We start from the raw sequence: 17242 nt of genomic DNA, 5'->3' as shown, positions 1-17242 counted from the left end.
TGGGATTAAGTGTACTTTTTCTTTAAAATTTCCTTCTTATAAAACATTTTCATAACAATAAATGTGAATCAATATAGGAAAGCAAGAGATCTTCATAATCAACGTGATAAGAATATGAGAATGCTCTTCATTCATTCAGAACCTATTTACAGAATATCTGGTAAAGTGTCAATTACTTTTGTTTTCTGGAGACGGAGTCTTGCTCTGTTGCCCAGGCTGGCACAATCTAGGCTCACTGCAACCTCTGCCTCCCAGGTTCAAGTGATTCTCCTGCCTCAGCCTCCTGAGTAGCAGGGATTACAGGTACATGTCACCACGCCCAGCTAGTTTTTTGTATTTTAGTAGAGACGGGGTTTCACCGTGTTGCCCAGGCTGGTCTCCAACTCCTGAACTCAGGCAATCCTCCTGCCTTGGCCTCCCAAAGTGCTGGGATTTCAGACATGAGCCACCACGCCAAGCTGTCAATCACTTTTACTAGAAATTCTAAAGGTTTCCAAGAGATTCGGGTTCAATGAATCAAACAAATTCATGTTTAATTTGTCTGTAAACATGAAAACAGACAAATGCTAACAGCATCCATGTGTCTGCACTAGTGTCCATGCCCCGCAAACAAAATCCAGATCAAACTCATTAAAGGAATGACAGAGAATCCATTAGAAAGATGTTGGGGTAGCTCACAAAAGTCCAAAGAAGAACTACAGGAATCTGAACTATAACCTCTCAAGTCCTCCACCAGAAGAGAAAGACATGATCCTCCCAGCTTCAATCTGAAAAGCCCTGTGAAGATTTTTCTGACTGGCCTGGCCTGGGTTATGTGCCAGCCACCTAGACCAATCTCTGTGGCCAACAGGGGCAAGGCTCTTATCACAAAAAGGGTTGGGTGGGAATAGGAGAAAAATAGCCAGATCAGGCTACAGGGGGAATTCCTCATTTTGATACCAATAAAAGGGAACCAAAACAAGTTATAACAAGTTATAAACACTATCCTGTGGAAGTTCAGAAAAGGCTACTAAGGTAATTAAGGGTTTAAAAGTTGTAAGAGCATGTCAGATGGAAAAGCAGAGAAAATCATTTCAGGCAAAAGCACAGGGAGTTCACTGTCTTTTACCCTGCAGATAGCAGAGATTTTTTTGGCCAGGAGATAGGGTTGGGATTGGAGGGGAGTGGCTGGGGTTGTTAAGGAATGTATGTGTGATCTGCTCAGCTTAGTTTTAAAAAAATAAGACAACAGTGGTACATGGCAGGTTGTCTGGAGAAGAGATGACAGGAAAATGGGTTTGAAGGTTGCTAGAATAGCCAGTTGATAAGTTATAAAAGAGCCTGAAATATGGTGAGAAAGAAGAAAGGTAAAAGAGCCTTCAGCTTGAGTTTGTTTGAAAATTTTTTCTTTTTCTCTTTTACACCACACAAAGCCACAATAACAAATAAGCCTCAGGTTGCAAAATTATATTATCCAACCAATTATAGTAAGTTGCAAAAAGAAAGACTAAATTTAAGACATTTTCAGTGACAAAACATTTTATGCCAAATGATCTTTCCGAATAGAAACACTTAATATAAAGAAATTTCACTGCACTAAGTAAGGGTTCAAAGCAGCAAAGCTTATTTTAACACAAGTGCTTTGACCAAATAATCACCCATTATCAGCATTCCAAATAAGTTTCCTAGCAATCCAAAGTATTTCTCCCAAGTCATTTCATCTTTTCAGTTCCTTTCTAGTGTTCTGAATTATTTGGCTTAGCTGCTGGCTATAGAATAGGCCATTTGGTGATTTGTTACAGCTATGTCCCTCTCCCTCTAACAGGGACACACACACACACACCCAAATTTGAAATGTACACATTTTTAAATTTTTTAATCATCTCTAAGGTACTCCTTATTGTCATAAGGATCAGTCTTAGATGATAAAAATGATTACCTACCTGCATATTCATAGAACCATTCCAAGCACCTTTTACTTGAAAAGGCTTCTTCTTCAGTCTTTATTCTAGTTGAATCATATTTTCTATACATGCTGGAAATTGAAAAAACAGTTTTAAGTTATTTAAAGATACTGAGTTCTTTTAAGTAGCAGATAATTTATATTCTTTTACCCAGACCAGACATCTATTCAATCGGAATTTTAAGTATATTTTAAACATTTTATTTCCTGCATTTGCAGGCTTCAGCTTTTAAGTACAGTGTTTAAACACAGTCACTCCCAATATACAAGTGGTAAGCACTTAATACAAGTTTTTCTTTGATTAACAAATAATCAGTAAGAACTGAACAGAAAAGGTATTTGATATACTCCCTTCTACCTCACTAGCCAGAACTAACTACAAAATAATGGTGAGATATGGCAAGAAATGTCTTGCCTACATTTATTAATGTAGCCTACAACTCATGTCTGACTTCTGTCTTACAAGTTAGGCTGGGCACAGAACACAGTCTAAGGAAGAATCTCTCAATATTAGACAACTCAAGAGAACACTAAGCAAATAAAAAGAAACATCAAATCATGTCCAAGCTTCCGGGAAAAAAATAAACTTTGATGTAAGGTTGACAAAGACAATATCCCTTGGGTGGTTTCTTAATTAGTATAACCTTAGAAACCTCAGGAGACAGAAGTATAGAGAATCCAGCTTCTGCCTTTTTCTTCTAATTCTAGCCTTGTGGACAGCCCAGCATAAACTGGAGAACTGAATCAGGAAGCACAGCAGCCTCCTGTTGCAACTGTGACCTTCCACAAAAATGACATACTTCATAATAACCAGGGGGAGGAAGGTGATACTCCCTACATGGAGAGGGAAGAGGAGGCAATAGCTTTAAAATGATGATCTGGATATAAAAATTACAAGTATATACATTTTTGTATCCCTTATATATAAATTACCTAGTGGTGTATATAAGCATTTATAAACACAGTTTTTATTTTCATAGTATGTAAGAATATGAAAATAATATTTGGTAATTCCCCAGTATATGCAGGGGACTGGTTCCAGGACCCCCACCTATACCGAAATCTGCACATACTCAAGTCCCCCAGTCAGCCCTGGAAGACCCATGTATAACAAAAGTCAGTGCTCCATACAGGTGGGGTTTCACATCCCTCAATAGTATATTCTCCATCTCTGGCTGAAAAAAAACCACAGAAGTAGACTTGTGCAGTTTAAACTTGTATTGCTCAACAGTCAACTGTATAATCCTATTTTTTTTTTTGTATTATACTAAGTTTTAGGGTACATGTGCACAACGTGTAGGTTTGTTACATATGTATACATGTGCCATGTTGGTCTGCTGCACTCATTAACTCGTCATTTAACATTAGGTATATCTCCTAATGCTATCCCTCCCCCCCTCCCGGGGGACCGGACAACAGGCCCCAGTGAGTGATGTTCCCCTTCCTGTGTCCATGTGTTCTCATTGTTCAATTCCCACCTACGAGTGAGAACATGAGGTGTTTGGTTTTTTGTCCTTGCGATAGTTTGCTGAGAATGATGGTCTCCAGCTTCCTCCATGTCCCTACAAAGGACATGAACTCATCATTTTTTATGGCTGCATAGTATTCCATGGTGTATATGTGTCACATTTTCTTGACCCAGTCTATCATTGTTGGACATTTGGTATAATTCTTTTTTATTGAACATTGATTCACGACCTAGACACTCACCTGACTATCAGTATATACCTCTGATTAGTCTGGGTTTTAACACCAAAAAAAGAACATGGTTATAATAAGGTGTTAGGTTACTGAAACTGCAAACCAGCAGTTTTGTATTTCTTCTATAAAAGGTAGCCATACCATCTAGAAACAAAAGCGGATACCGGCCAAGTGTTCAAATAGATATGTTCTAATTCTGGGCCCAGGCATTCCTATCTCAGCTCGAAGCCTGTAAATGGTCAATAACTTGGAGACACTATAATATATGAATTATTCAAAAATACATAAAAAAGAACCAAGAGCATACAATGGAATACCATTCAGCAAATAAAAAGAATGATATACTGATATATGCTATTTCATGCAAGAATCTCAAAAACATCATGCTTAGTGAAAGAAGCGAGACACAAAGACCATATCCATAAAAGGGAAATCTGTCGAGACAAAGTAGATTAGTGGTTGTCTGGGGCTGGGAGTGACTGAATGGGCATTAGGGATCTTATTGGGATAATGGAAATGTTCTATAACTGGTTTGTAGTGATGATGTGTACAACTCAGTTAACTTAATAAAAATCACTAAACTGTACACTTAAAATGGATGAATTTTATGGTATGTAAATAAAGTTGTTTAAAAAAGAAAGGCCAAGAATGAAACTCAGAAACTGCAACTACACTGCCAGTTTCAAATCTGGCTTTATCATACTATATTTTATTAGACTATGGTGAGAAAATACTAAGTGCTATAAAGTCACAAAATGTTATATGATTGTTAGAATTTAACAATTCTGATAATAACATCCACACCACCAAAAAAGTATCAAAGTAGCCTGCCTTTGTAAAGTTGAAAAATCACTGGCCTAAAGATTGCTGGTGATTATTTTCTAAATCACTACTATCTTCTTTTAGATAATATTTTCTATTCATTTGAGATATAAACAATGACATTATTTTTACATTTTCAGAGTCTTTCTTACTCCTCTGAGTTGTAGTATACAAAGAATCACAGCAAGAAAGAAACAGAAAAATCTCACTTAAATTCCCTGGATTAATAGATGTGGAAATTCTGGCCCATTAGTGATGTGACCCACAAAGCCAGAATGGGGAAAGATGGAGAAAGGTAGAAAAGACTAGACAATGATATTCGTTCATCGTTTCTAAAACAAGGAAGAAAAAACTACTTACTAAACTGTGGGTGAAACAATAAAGATGTCTGAAATAAACGAATCTAACAGGCGCTTGGAGTTACCAAAATTAATAAGTTCACTTATCTAAAAGAGAAGCAATTTAAAGAGTCTTGCTTTCACAGTTCTATCGAATTCTCACCCATGTGAGAATAAACCTCAGCTTGGCTGATATTCTGGGTAGGCACAGACCATTAAGTACAGGCAGATCTCTCCAGCTCTGTGGTTGAAGTGAATGAGTGAGACCCGCTTAAAGAACAAGAGACCAATTCTGTGGTCCTCAGCAGGCACAGACAGCAAGGCTTTAAAAGGAAAGAAATCAACTCTGCACAAGTTTTGGGCGATCAATGGATTAAGATAAAACTTTAACTTCTAAGAATTCAAATTACCTAATTTGTTTTTATGTTTTTAAACTAAAACACAAAATAAACATAATTAAATAATTACATTTTGAAAAATCCACTGGCAAAGCCCATTCCACTTGGCATTTGCACACTTAGAAGACCCACACTAAATTAGGTAGAAATGTGCATCTTCGACATATGTATCACTGATTCTGATCTACTGTCTCTACATCATACCTATCATGTCTACTTTTCTTGGCAGATAAATCATCTCCAGAGGCAGGTCTTCTCTTTTTCCTTGGTGGCATCACTTTATTAAAGCAGTCTGAAGAACTGCAAGACCGCAGACTTCCTACAAAACAAATTCAAAGAGCACAAAATTAAGGTATGCTACATCCTAACTCTGTACTTCCAAAGAACAGTACTGCTAATTTAAACACTTCCACAGCTTGTATTGTAAATAATTTACATGGTAAAGAAAAGATGGGCTTTTAGTTCCTTTTTGAAAAAATGTTATGGTCAAGAAATAAACCTAGCGATGACACAAATAAGTTAATACTTCCACCAACCCAAATCACACCAGAAATAGAAGTTATTATAATTTCAGTTTACTCTCCAAAAATACTAATCTAAGTCATCTAACCTTTCTGTTTCTCTTATACGTCAATGTTCTCTCAAAACGCACTGCAGTGCTATCTCATGTACACACTTCATGAAACAAGGTCAGCTCAACAAGTAACCCTGACTTTAAACTACACGTAGGCACATCAGTCCCAGCAGTCTTAAGCTTCAAGAGATATCTGATTTAAAAAAAAAACAGGATTTGGGGTTTTTTAAGCAGAAGTCGGACATGACCTTGAGCAAAATGTCCACAACAATTTTGTTTGTTTCTGCCACTGGAAGATTTTGCCACGTTCAGTCAGGGTTTTCAGTTAGGAAACATAACTTTCATTTGGTAATTGTCTGATACTAAAATGTAATAACAGATAATAATAGCCACTGAACACTTATTGAGGTCTTACTTTGAACCAGGCCCTGTTCTTAACACTTGCATGTACTAACTCATTTAGGTTCACAGTTTCCATGAGGAAAGAACTATTATTGCCTTATGCAGATAAGAAAACGGAAGCGGAGGGGGTTTAGGCAAACGGCAAAGCCAGGATTCCAATCCGGGCAGTCTTGCTTCAAGCCGTCTTAAATTATAAATTACAAGACAACTATAAGATGATTAAAATACCCCATCTTGGTACAAGTGCCCTCAAATATATTATGTCATTTTGTTCCTACAATAATCATGAATGACAGGCAGGGCAAAGAAAATTATTTCTACTTAACAGGGAAAACTAAGGCTTAGGCATTCGACTGACCTCCTGAGGTCTCAGGAGTGAGAAGTGGTGAATTCTGAACCCCATGCCTTTCCTCCTTGCACAAGCCCTTGGTTGAAGGCCCAGGGCTCTCAGGGAGTGATGAGGACAGGAGAGTGTGAAGGGTGCTGGGGACTGAATGATCTGCAGTCAATGAGTGAGTTCCAGTTCTTCAGCTATGTGGTTCTATCAGTCACTAACCTACTTAGGGTCTCTCATTCACCATTTGAAGAATGAGAATTGTTAGATAGCTACCTCTCAGGAGTTTTATGAAGGAAAAAATATCCATTCATTAAGAGCTTAGGCGCCAAGTGCTGTGTTCGGGTGTTGCTGAAATAAAGAAATCACTTCCCAGCAGCACCATGGAAGGAGACATGCGCACTGAGCTCATGGCGGCCTTCAGCATTCACTGAACTCTCAGGACACGATTCACCAGCATGTATCATATTTTAACAAACAGGGAAACCAAAGCAGAGAGAGATTAAGTGACAGCTGGAAAGCAGCACGTAAAGCCAAGGTATGAACCCAAGCAGCCCAGCGGCAAAGCCCAAGCTCTCAGCTACCATTTGCTGCCACCTCTATGAGGCCATAGAAGCAGAGAACTAAGGACAGAGCCCTGGGAAAAGAAGGTAAAACCTAGGCAGGGAGGAAATCCAGGAGAGTGTCATGTCCTGGAAGCCAAAGGAGGAGAGCATGCTTTGAGAAGGGAGTGTTCAATTGCAGCACGGAGATCAACTCAGGTAAGGAGTGAAGGTACACATGAGATTTAGCACTCAAGTACAGTGTCCATGGATTGGTGGGAGTGCAGGCCAGATTGCAGCGGGCTGTGGAGAGACGACAGACATGAGGTGAGGAAGTGGACACAGTGAATGTGAATAGCTCTTTCCAGATACCTGCTCTGAAGGCAGAGAGAGCTGTCAATAGCCAACAGTCACAACCCTGCTAAGAGCAATGATCAGAGCTGAAACCTAAATCCCAGTTCATATCTAGGCTTCTATCACTGTGATAAGTTCCTAGGGTGACATGCTTCAGCAACATACCAGTTCAAAGCACCTTTTCCATTATAAATCGGGACTCTGGCCCAGATGAGGGTCCTTCCCAGACCCCAGTTTTGGACAGTGCCCAGGCTCAAGGATCCTGCCTGCTCCTTCAGCATAAAACCAGTTCAGGCCTAAACAGATGACCCTCAGCCACCATTCCTGGGGAACCAACCAGGCTCTTTCGTTCCAAGGATTGGAGTAGAGGGCTCTTCAGAGACACTAGGCACCCCCATATCGCTCTTCCCATACCAGCAATGTGAAATGGAAAAGAAAGAGTCAGGGGGAGTGCTGCCCACCACCCCACACACCCCATTCATCTTCCCTGTAAAATGCTGCCCTGGTTCACAAACACCACTAAAGCATACTAAAAGGTCCAAAGAATTGCAGTGACCCAAGCTTCTGCAGACTGCCAACATACAAAAACAAAGATTTATTCATATCTATTAATGCCCTAGGGCAGGGCTTGCAGAATGAAAAAGTATGCCCTGCTCAGCTGTAAAGCCTGTTATACTGCCCAGAAATGAAGAGTCTGTCCTGATCCTCAAGGCTGGCTTCTCCCTCCTTAGATGTATATTCAGGAAGAAAAGACATTTTCTTCTAATAGCAGTCACGGTTTGGTTCTTAGCTTCCGGTCTAGCAGTAACCCCTCCCCTTCCACATGTGCAAAACACAGAAGAAAACGCACTTATCTCCTCAATCCATAAGAAGAGGAACACTGTTTAAAATAACGTCTACACCAATATTCACCAACAAAAGTTCATTCATTAGCTCCTCTACCACCTGCTTCTTCCTAGACGCACACTGTACAACATTTGGTTTCCACTGAATCCTACCTGTCAAGATTAGCATGTTTTTGGTAAATACACAAACATCATATGTTAACTAACATTTTCAGCTTTCTCTTATGTTTCTTTCTTATTGATAAATGCTTTCTACTAAAAGTTTCACAAATACTTTTTCTTGTGTCTGTGGAAAACTTACTCATCTCTGAGACCCAAATCATCCCAGATTGGCAAGTGATTCTGTCATTTATTAAAATTTTTATCTCCTAACTAACAGGCACGACTTTTTTTTTTTAAATCTCTCCACTCTAATCATCAGTATAAGCAAGTGACAGTTAAGGGGTCATTTTTCACAAAGAAAGTGTGTCTATCCACCTGCCCCAACAGCCATCCTAGTTCAGGCACTGACTCACTGACTGTCACACAGCTGGCTCACAAGGAGGATGAGGCAAACTCAGATCCAGGAAAGGGAAGGGAATTGACTTAGGACCACACAGCACATTTGGTCAAGGCAGAGCCACCCTGGAACCCATTCAGGCTACCAAAAAAGCAACTTTTTAATGCTTAGGAAAACACCTTTACTTAAAATAGTAATTTGACAACATGAACTAAATCAACAAAACGCACAGAGAACACCCAATTCAAGTCTGTTTGTCCCAAACCTGCTCCCCCAATGGTTGCAGGGATCCCAACTAAGCAAGAGCAACAACTAGGATTTCTCAAGTGCACGTACAAAGGCACATACTGCTTTGCGGGGTCCTGTTTCTTTCACTTGTGCACACTCAGCAGCTAATACAGTATCTCATTACAGTAATAATAAGATACATCTATTACTGAGTCATACGGTAGACTCTCAGTAAATATTCGTTGAATAAATGCTCCTAAAACATGTATAAATCAGATTCTTCTAAAAAAAAAAAAAGTACATTTCCAGAGACTTAAAACACCTATGAGTAAATAAAACACCATCATTTCAGATTTTTTCCCCATTTGTCACTAAAACAAACAGTTAACTTTAAGTTTCTTGGCAGATAGGATTTTTTTAAAAGACATATTCAAGGAATGTTTGCTTCTTAAAATAACTCTGATTTTTTTATGATAAAAATACTTAAATATAAATAATTTCTACAAATTTGTATTTATTTGTATCATTAAATTTAGACTTCACCGACTTAGAACTTGTATGAGTTGTATTACTTGACTTTACAAGTTTATCTTTAAACTACAAAAAAAATACAAATAATATAAACAAGAATGTTATGGAATATTTATCTGCTTCAGTAAATGAGCTATTTTAACCATTTTAAAGTATTTACTTAGGTACGAACATCTGGCATTAGAGGTAGAAGCAAGATATTAAGGCTGATGTTTTAGTGAATCTGAAATCAATCCTCCTATCATTAGAAGCTCTTTCTTAATGTTCTGGTGTTTACATGACACTTAGGAAAGCAATCAAAATTGTGGGCAATTTTTGCCCAAAGATTATTATTTAAGTTCAGGTCCATTTCTTTTAGGTTCAGTGTTTCAAGAGAACAAATTAAATATTTTTTAACTCACCCCATCTGATTTCAAATAAATCAGTAAATGAATACAGCTTTTCTTCCCACATCAATCAGAAATACTGCCAACATTTTTTCAACAGGTCTGTCCTGGTATTTATGACAGAAAGTCCATTTTAAAGGGCAACTTGAGTTCACCTGGTTCAGACTAAAGGCCCTTTATCGTCTATCCAGCTTGCTATTTTCATAATAATTTAATTACATAGCACATTATTCTTAACAAATAGTGCCTAAGTATGTGCTTCACTTCCTTTGTTTTTTTAATTCTTCTGCTTTGTGGTCCTCAAGTAAAAAAGAGTACAAGAGGTTTACAAAATTACAGAATATTTTTTACTTCTCCAAACTTAATACAAATAGATGTGCCAATACAAAAATCTCACTGTCTCATGTTTCATTTTAGTGAGCTGACTGTATCATAGCCTTGTTTCACTTATTAACATTTTACAGAGCTCAATCTGCCACTTCAGTACTTTTTATATAGCTATTTCACTTCACTTTTCATTGAACAATGTCACAAAGATACAGTAATTTAAGTTGATAAATAGATTGCCTCTTAAGATATCTTACCAGTAGCTAATATTTTTATTTCATTTTCTTGAACAGATCATTGAACTGTGAAAGACAAAAGAATTTTTTCCTCTCTCTAAATACTTCCGACATCTATCATCATCATCCTTACTCATTTATTTTTTAATTTTTTTTATTTTTTGTCCTCTCTGATTTTTTTTTTTTTTTTTTTTTTTTCTGAGATGGAGTCTCCCTCTGTAGCCTAGGCTGGAGTGCAGTGGCGTGAGCTCAGCCCACGGCAACCTCGGCCCCCTGGGTCCAGGTTCAAGCAATTCTCCTGCCTCAGCCTCCCGAGTAGCTGAGATTATAGGCATGCACCACCATGCCCAGCTAATTTTTGTATTTTTAGTAGATACAGGGTTTCACCATGTTGGCCAGGCTGGTCTTGAACTCCTGACCTCGTGATCCACCAGCCTCAGCCTCTCAAAGTCCTGGGATTACAGGCGTGAGCCACCACACCCAGCCTGATTGGCTTTTTAAAATTCACTCCTATTTTGTGCTATTTCTCCAAGAGTAGCCACTAATTCATTCTCTCTTTTTCCTTTTGGTGGGAGGAAGACTGGGACACACAAAAGAAAGGCGTGAGAGGAGGCAGAGCAGGAAGATATCTGACCTCTGTGACTTAGGTTTGGCTCTTCCACACACAGTAGCATTGCCCAGACTACTGTTAGGCTGAGAGACTCAAAGAAGTACTACAATGACTCAACTATCTCAGATTTCTGAACATCACAGATTTTATGTTGCTCAGTTTTTAAAGTATACTCTGTTGGGTACAGGAATCACAAGGGATGCTGTAACCAGTTGGGAAATGTTAATGAAGTTGACTACTCCAAGAAATTACTAACACTAACTGACACTGACTGGGCACTTACAAGGTACCAGGCAATAAACCAGCATGTCATACTGATGGCAGCAGCAGCCCATCTGGAGCAATCACTGCCATGAGGTGGGCTGCAGTGGGGGAGGAGCAGCAGGGGCTGCACACTCCACGGAGCTGGGAACAGGCAGGAGCTCCACCCCATTCTAAGCTGTGGGGGCAGGAGTTTCGCCCTCCCAGGCACAGCTGCATTCGCCCAGCCACGGCTGCGGACCCAGGCATCCCTGCACTCTCAAGGACTGGGAAGGCCCCCTGCCCCCACAGCCTCAAAAGTGACTGCTCCCACTTCCTGGCATCTCCCCACTCCTGGTGCCTTGTCCAATATCAGAGTAAAGTTGAGGCTGAGCCCAAGCACTGTCGTGACCTGACCAGGTGTGCACATGCTTGGGGCAACGCTGACACACAAGCCCCCTGCCACCTCAGCCCCCTTCAAACTTTGGGCACCAACAAGGATGAGGGGGAGGCCGAGGGGGGGCTGAAAGCAGCTTGGCACAGACCTGCAGGTGCCCCTTGGCACGAACAACCTGAGCACCGTGGGCACCATGGATGGCAGGTTAATGGCATCAGGAAGCAGGCTTCTGGGCAGAAAGGGGTGGGTCCCCGGTAAATCCCCAACTTCAAGCCCGGAATGGCCTGAGGCCTGGAGGCTGGGCTGCCAGTTCCAGGGACTAGAGTGAGAACTTATGGTGCTTTTTCCAGGCCAGCTCATGGCCGCCCATGGACCAATCAGCACGTGCTTTCTCCCCTCTGAAGCCCATTAAAAACCTCAGAGTCTGCCAGACTCAGGCAGAGGACAGGACAACCTGCCTGCAGATAGGAGCTACTCACTCCAGGTCTCCTCTCCACTGAGGGCTGCATAGGATATCGGGAGCACCTGCCTGCAGAAAAGAGCTACCCACTTTGGGTCAGCTGAGAACTGTTCTGCCACTCAATGAGGCTCCTCTACACCTTGCTCACCCTCCAGTTGTCTGCATACCTCATTCTTCCTGGATGCGGGACAAAAACTCAGGATCCGCCAAATGGCAGGACTAAAAGAGCTGTAACACAAACAGGGCTGAAACACATCCCTTGCCATTTGCCACATTGTGGGCGGTGAAGAGAGAAGAGCTGCAGCCCTCTGAGGAGCCCAGACCTATGGGCTCCTTGAGCCAGCGCTGTGACACCCTCTTTGGGGTTCTATGGTTCCTGGTGTCTCCAAGCTTCCGGGTGCCACCTTGTTCTCCTCATCCAGGTGCAGGTGCCCGCAGTGGAAGCCACATGCAGTACATCTGGTCCAGCTGCAGCCTCGCACAGAGCTGGTGCCTGTACTGGCGCCTGTGCTGGCACCTGGAGCTACCTGCCCCACTGCAGCAGCCAGGGTGCCTTGCTGTGTGCAGTGATTGGAGCGGGTGCTCGCTCACCCACACACCGCTCACCGCTCCGTGCCTAACTCGCACTTGGCAGGTGTGGGATCCAGGCCAGTAGCGCGAGCTGAGTGCAGCCTGCCTGGCCAAGTGGGTGGAAGGAGCCCAGCAGACACAGGCAATACTCAGGCAGAAGGTGCCACCAGCCACAGAAGTTTCCGGTTGGCGAAGCAACACCCCAAGAATCCCATGAAAAGTACTCCCAGTATTGGACATATCCACTGTAACCAAGGCAAAAGTGGAGGCATGAGTCCAAGTATACTTTTGTTTAACTGAATTTCAGCTGCCACACTTTGGGTTAAATATTTACATGCAAAATTACTATAGTAACAATACTTATCTAATTCAAAAGTTCAGGACTATTAAAACTGGTCCAAAAGTTATATTCCTGCATTATTGGTGGTGGCTAAAAGTTAAACACATTAGCATAAGTGTACATAAATCAACAGGAGGCTGAAGAAGCATATTATAAAATATCCATGGATTAGAAAATTACACGGCCATTAAAAAAGAAAGCAGATGCTTTATAAATGTGTTAATATGAAAAGATCTCGAGGATATACTGAGTGAAAAAGCGGCAAATATAAATGTACACTTGTATTTAAGGAAAAAATACATCATCATCATCATCATCATTTGGTTAACAAACAGAAGAAACTTAAGTTACCTCTGGAAAGTGAAACGTGGACTACTAGTGGAGGATGGAAGCTAGGGGTGATAAACTGGGACAGAAATCTTTACTTTTTATTTTATATTTTTTCAATAATTCTTTCAAAACCATGCAAATATACTGCTTTTAAAATTATTAAATAAATTGTTTTTGACTGTCCTTGAGTTGATCTATATTTACTGATATGGAAGGATCAGGTGAAGGGGCCCTTAGTACCCCTGAACTCCTAGACACTCCTAGCGCATTCTCTGCCTCCCTGTCTCACTCCTTTCCCTAGAAGGAGTGCCTGATCTAAGCACCGAGAGACTGAACTGAGCAGAGAGCCCGAAATGAGCAGAGAGCCCAACCCCTCTGAACTACCTTTCAGATGTGCCTGCCAGTGGAGCAAGCTGAAAGAGTATGAACACTTCCACTGTCATAGTGCAGGGTGTGAAGGGTCAGCAGGTATGCTGGCTTGTGCTTATCTAGTTGTGACAGTGATTCAGGTGAAATGCTTAAAGTCCTGTGCATTCTTGCTGCACATCTAAGTTGTGTTTTCCAAAAACACTGTTACTTCAGTCTCCATCTTACACCTAATTTTCAATTGATTCTGAACCAGTTTAGAGGAGAAGGTAGGGACAGTCCTAAATCTCAACAGTCCCCAAAATGCACCATTAAATGTAAAAGAAAAACACACTATAACATGTACAGTATGATATCACCAATGCTAAATTAAAAACCACGACTATAAACATACATGTATGCATACAAATGTGAGAACGGATCCTGCACCCTCTCATTCCCTCCTTCGCTCACCTTCTCGTTCTGCCATGCCCTTCTCTAAAGAGATACCTGCCATGTCCCCCAGCAAGCCCTCTGGTCTGTGGAGGAGGTCAGCATGCAGCTCTGCCTTGCCCAGCTTTCCAAGCATACCACGGCCTGACCTGAGGGTCTGCACAGGCTGCAGATTATGACCTGTACAGTGCCTAAGATGATACAATACCACCTATGGAGAAAGCTCTTGTGAACAGACATTTAGATAGCTCCTCCTTCCAGGTGTTGTGGAAGAGTAGCTCCACACTGGCTTGGCTGCAAAACACTTTATAGATGTAGGAGGTGGTATCATAAAGGAAGATTACAGAGGAAATGCTGGTGCTGTACTGTTTAATTTTGGCAAAGAAAAGTCTGAAGTCAAAAAAGGTGATTGAACTGCAGTTCATTTGTGAACAAATTCTTTATCCAGAAATAGAAGTTCGAAGCTTTGGATGACACTGAAAGAGGTTCAGGAGGTTTGGGATCCAGTGGAAAGAATTAAAACTTCTGCTAAGAATAGAAAATGAGAAATCATACCTTTTTCTTAAAAATAAAGAGTTTTTGCTTTGAAAAAAAGTCTGAAAGAACCAATGTTAAACCGTGTGCTGGCAGAAAGTGACAGCTGTCACTTTTCACTCTATTTAGTCATCTAAATAGATGTCTAAATAGCCGTCTAAAAGACAACTGTCACTTTTCACTCTATTTTCTTTCGTGCTATTCAAAATTCCCCAACAAGCACTGCTATGGCCTGAATGTTTGTGTCCCTCCATAATTTACATGCTGAAACCTAATCCCCAGTCTGCTGGTATTAAGAGGTAGAGTTGGGAGGCAATTAGGTCAGGAAGGTAGAGCCCTCACTAATGGAATTAGTGCCCTTATAAAAGAGGCCTGAGGGAGCTGCCTGCCCCTTCTGCCATGTTAAGATGCAGTGAGCAAGAGGCACCTTCAGTGAGGAACAGACCCTCACCAGACACAGGATCTGCTGGTGCCTTCACCTTAAACTTCCCAGTCTCCAGAACCATGAACAATCACGTTCTATTGTTTATAGACTACCCAGTTTAAGGTATTTTTGTTATAGCAGCCCAGACTAAGACAAATTTCAATTCATCTATTACTATGGCCATTTTCAAAAACTTTAAAATGTGTTTTAATAATTTTTGCTGGGAATTGAGTAACTATAGATCAAATGCAAGTTTCTGGACTTCATGATTACTAACAGTTGAGAGAAGTGGTTCTCAAAGTGTGGTCTCCAGACCAGCTCCATAGCATCACATAGGAGCAAGCTCTGGAGCCCCACCCCAAGTCTACAGAACCAGAAACTCTGGGGTAGAACCTAACATCTGTACTTTAAACAAGGCCTTCCCACAGGTGATTATAATGCCAGCTAAACTCTGAGAACCACAGGGTTAGAGGATAACTTATACTAATCAAGCTTCAATTTTCTGATTCCTAAATCTTTAGTAATTATGAACACATACATACACACAAATGTGCATGCACACACACACATACACACCATATTAAATCATTTTTCAGCTCAATTTCTCAAATATTTGTGGACTACCTTTCAAACTGCATTACTGTAGCACCTTTTTAGTATAAATGAAAATACTGCGGTAGAGAAAAAAATGGTATCTTGAAACTATAAGAGAATCCCGAGCCTTTTTAAAGGCATTGAAAAGTGCTTCCAGAAGAGATTTCCTACTGGGAAGAAGCTATAACATGGCTGCCTTCATTACTCCCTGAAAAACAACCTCAGCCAAGGAACAATTTGTTAATGGTGTACATTATGACAACACAGTGCATTCATAGCTAGTATTTCTCTTTCCTAATTTTATGTTAAGAAGTTATTTAAAATTAAGTAGTGCCAGCATTTACAGATACCTGTTTGGTGATCGTCTTGGCCAATGTCTTCTGTTAGGTTCTGAAAGAAAGATGTTCGTTATTACCAAGAAATCACATACTGTTAGCATTTTCATAAACAACTGATATCCTAATATCTAGAATCTAAATTTTTATCAAATACACTTACACAAAATGACTACTTCAAACAGTTGGTAATTTTGTCTTTAAAAGAATGACTTACCAGCTTATTAAGGGTGTGGTAGATCTTATGAATATTTGCCAGTGTTGAGAGATGAGAGTTCAGCTGAAAATCTTGAAAAGAAAAACAAAAAATGTCAGCGTCATTTATTTCCAACACCATAAAAAAACAAACTCAGAAAATAAACAAATGTTTTGATATAATTAAATGCTATCTCAATTAATTTGACACTAAAGTTTTTTAAAAACATGCAATTAGTGACCTACCTCCTAGAAATAGTCTGACAATAAAGTTAAATTCCCAACCAAATGTTAAAGTTCATGAAATTTTCATGTGAATTCTAAGGTAAAACAAAAAGTACTTCAGTAGTTGTAAAATCCTGCCAGCAGTGAACTTGAACTTAATAGAAAGATAAGTCTCAAATGAAATGTTCACTTTCCCCTCTCCTCCCTAGAATTACTGGTACAATAAAGTAAGCTCATGGCAAGAAAATGATAGAAAAGCATCTCAACATTAGTATTTATTTTTTCTTTTCCTTTTTTTTTTGAGACAGGATCTCACTATGTTGCCCAGGCTGAAGTGCAGTGGTGCAATCATGGTTCACTGCAGCCTCAGCCTCCCAAGCTCAAGTGATCTGCCTGAGCCTGCATGGTAGCTGGGACTACTAGTGTGCACCATCATGCGCAGCTAATTTTTTTTTTTTCTTGTAGAGACAGGGTCTTTCTATGTTTCCCAGGCTGGTCTTGAACTCCTGGGTTCAAGTGATCCTCCTGCCTCAGCCTCCCAAAATGTTGGGATTAAAGGTGTGGGCCACCACGCGCAGCCTCAACTTCAAGTAAAGTATGTTTGCATATATATTAGGCAATAAAAATGTAAGCTGAAAGTTTATTAATAATTTCATATATAAGCACCACTGGAAGTATTTTCATAAAATATCAGGATTTACATTAGTTCCTTCTTTCTTATTAAAGGTTAG

At 40.3% G+C, this 17242-nt stretch overlaps 1 protein-coding gene and 1 pseudogene across 1 annotated transcript in view; one reads left to right on the top strand and one right to left on the bottom strand.

Moving 5' to 3' along the window:
- DCUN1D4 (defective in cullin neddylation 1 domain containing 4) overlaps positions 1-17242 on the bottom strand; it is a 73331-nt gene that overhangs the window by 37161 nt on the left and 18928 nt on the right. The window contains 4 exon segments of the mRNA XM_032150889.1: positions 1923-2014; positions 5406-5520; positions 16107-16146; positions 16309-16379. Of these exon segments, the coding sequence (XP_032006780.1) occupies positions 1923-2014; positions 5406-5520; positions 16107-16146; positions 16309-16379 (318 nt within the window).
- LOC116467277 (deoxyuridine 5'-triphosphate nucleotidohydrolase, mitochondrial-like) lies at positions 14225-14724 on the top strand (annotated as a pseudogene).

This window comes from Hylobates moloch, unplaced genomic scaffold (genome assembly GCF_009828535.3).
Source record: "Hylobates moloch isolate HMO894 unplaced genomic scaffold, HMol_V3 SCAFFOLD_2, whole genome shotgun sequence".
Lineage (NCBI taxonomy): Eukaryota > Metazoa > Chordata > Mammalia > Primates > Hylobatidae > Hylobates > Hylobates moloch.
This window is presented reverse-complemented; position numbering and strand designations above follow the sequence as displayed.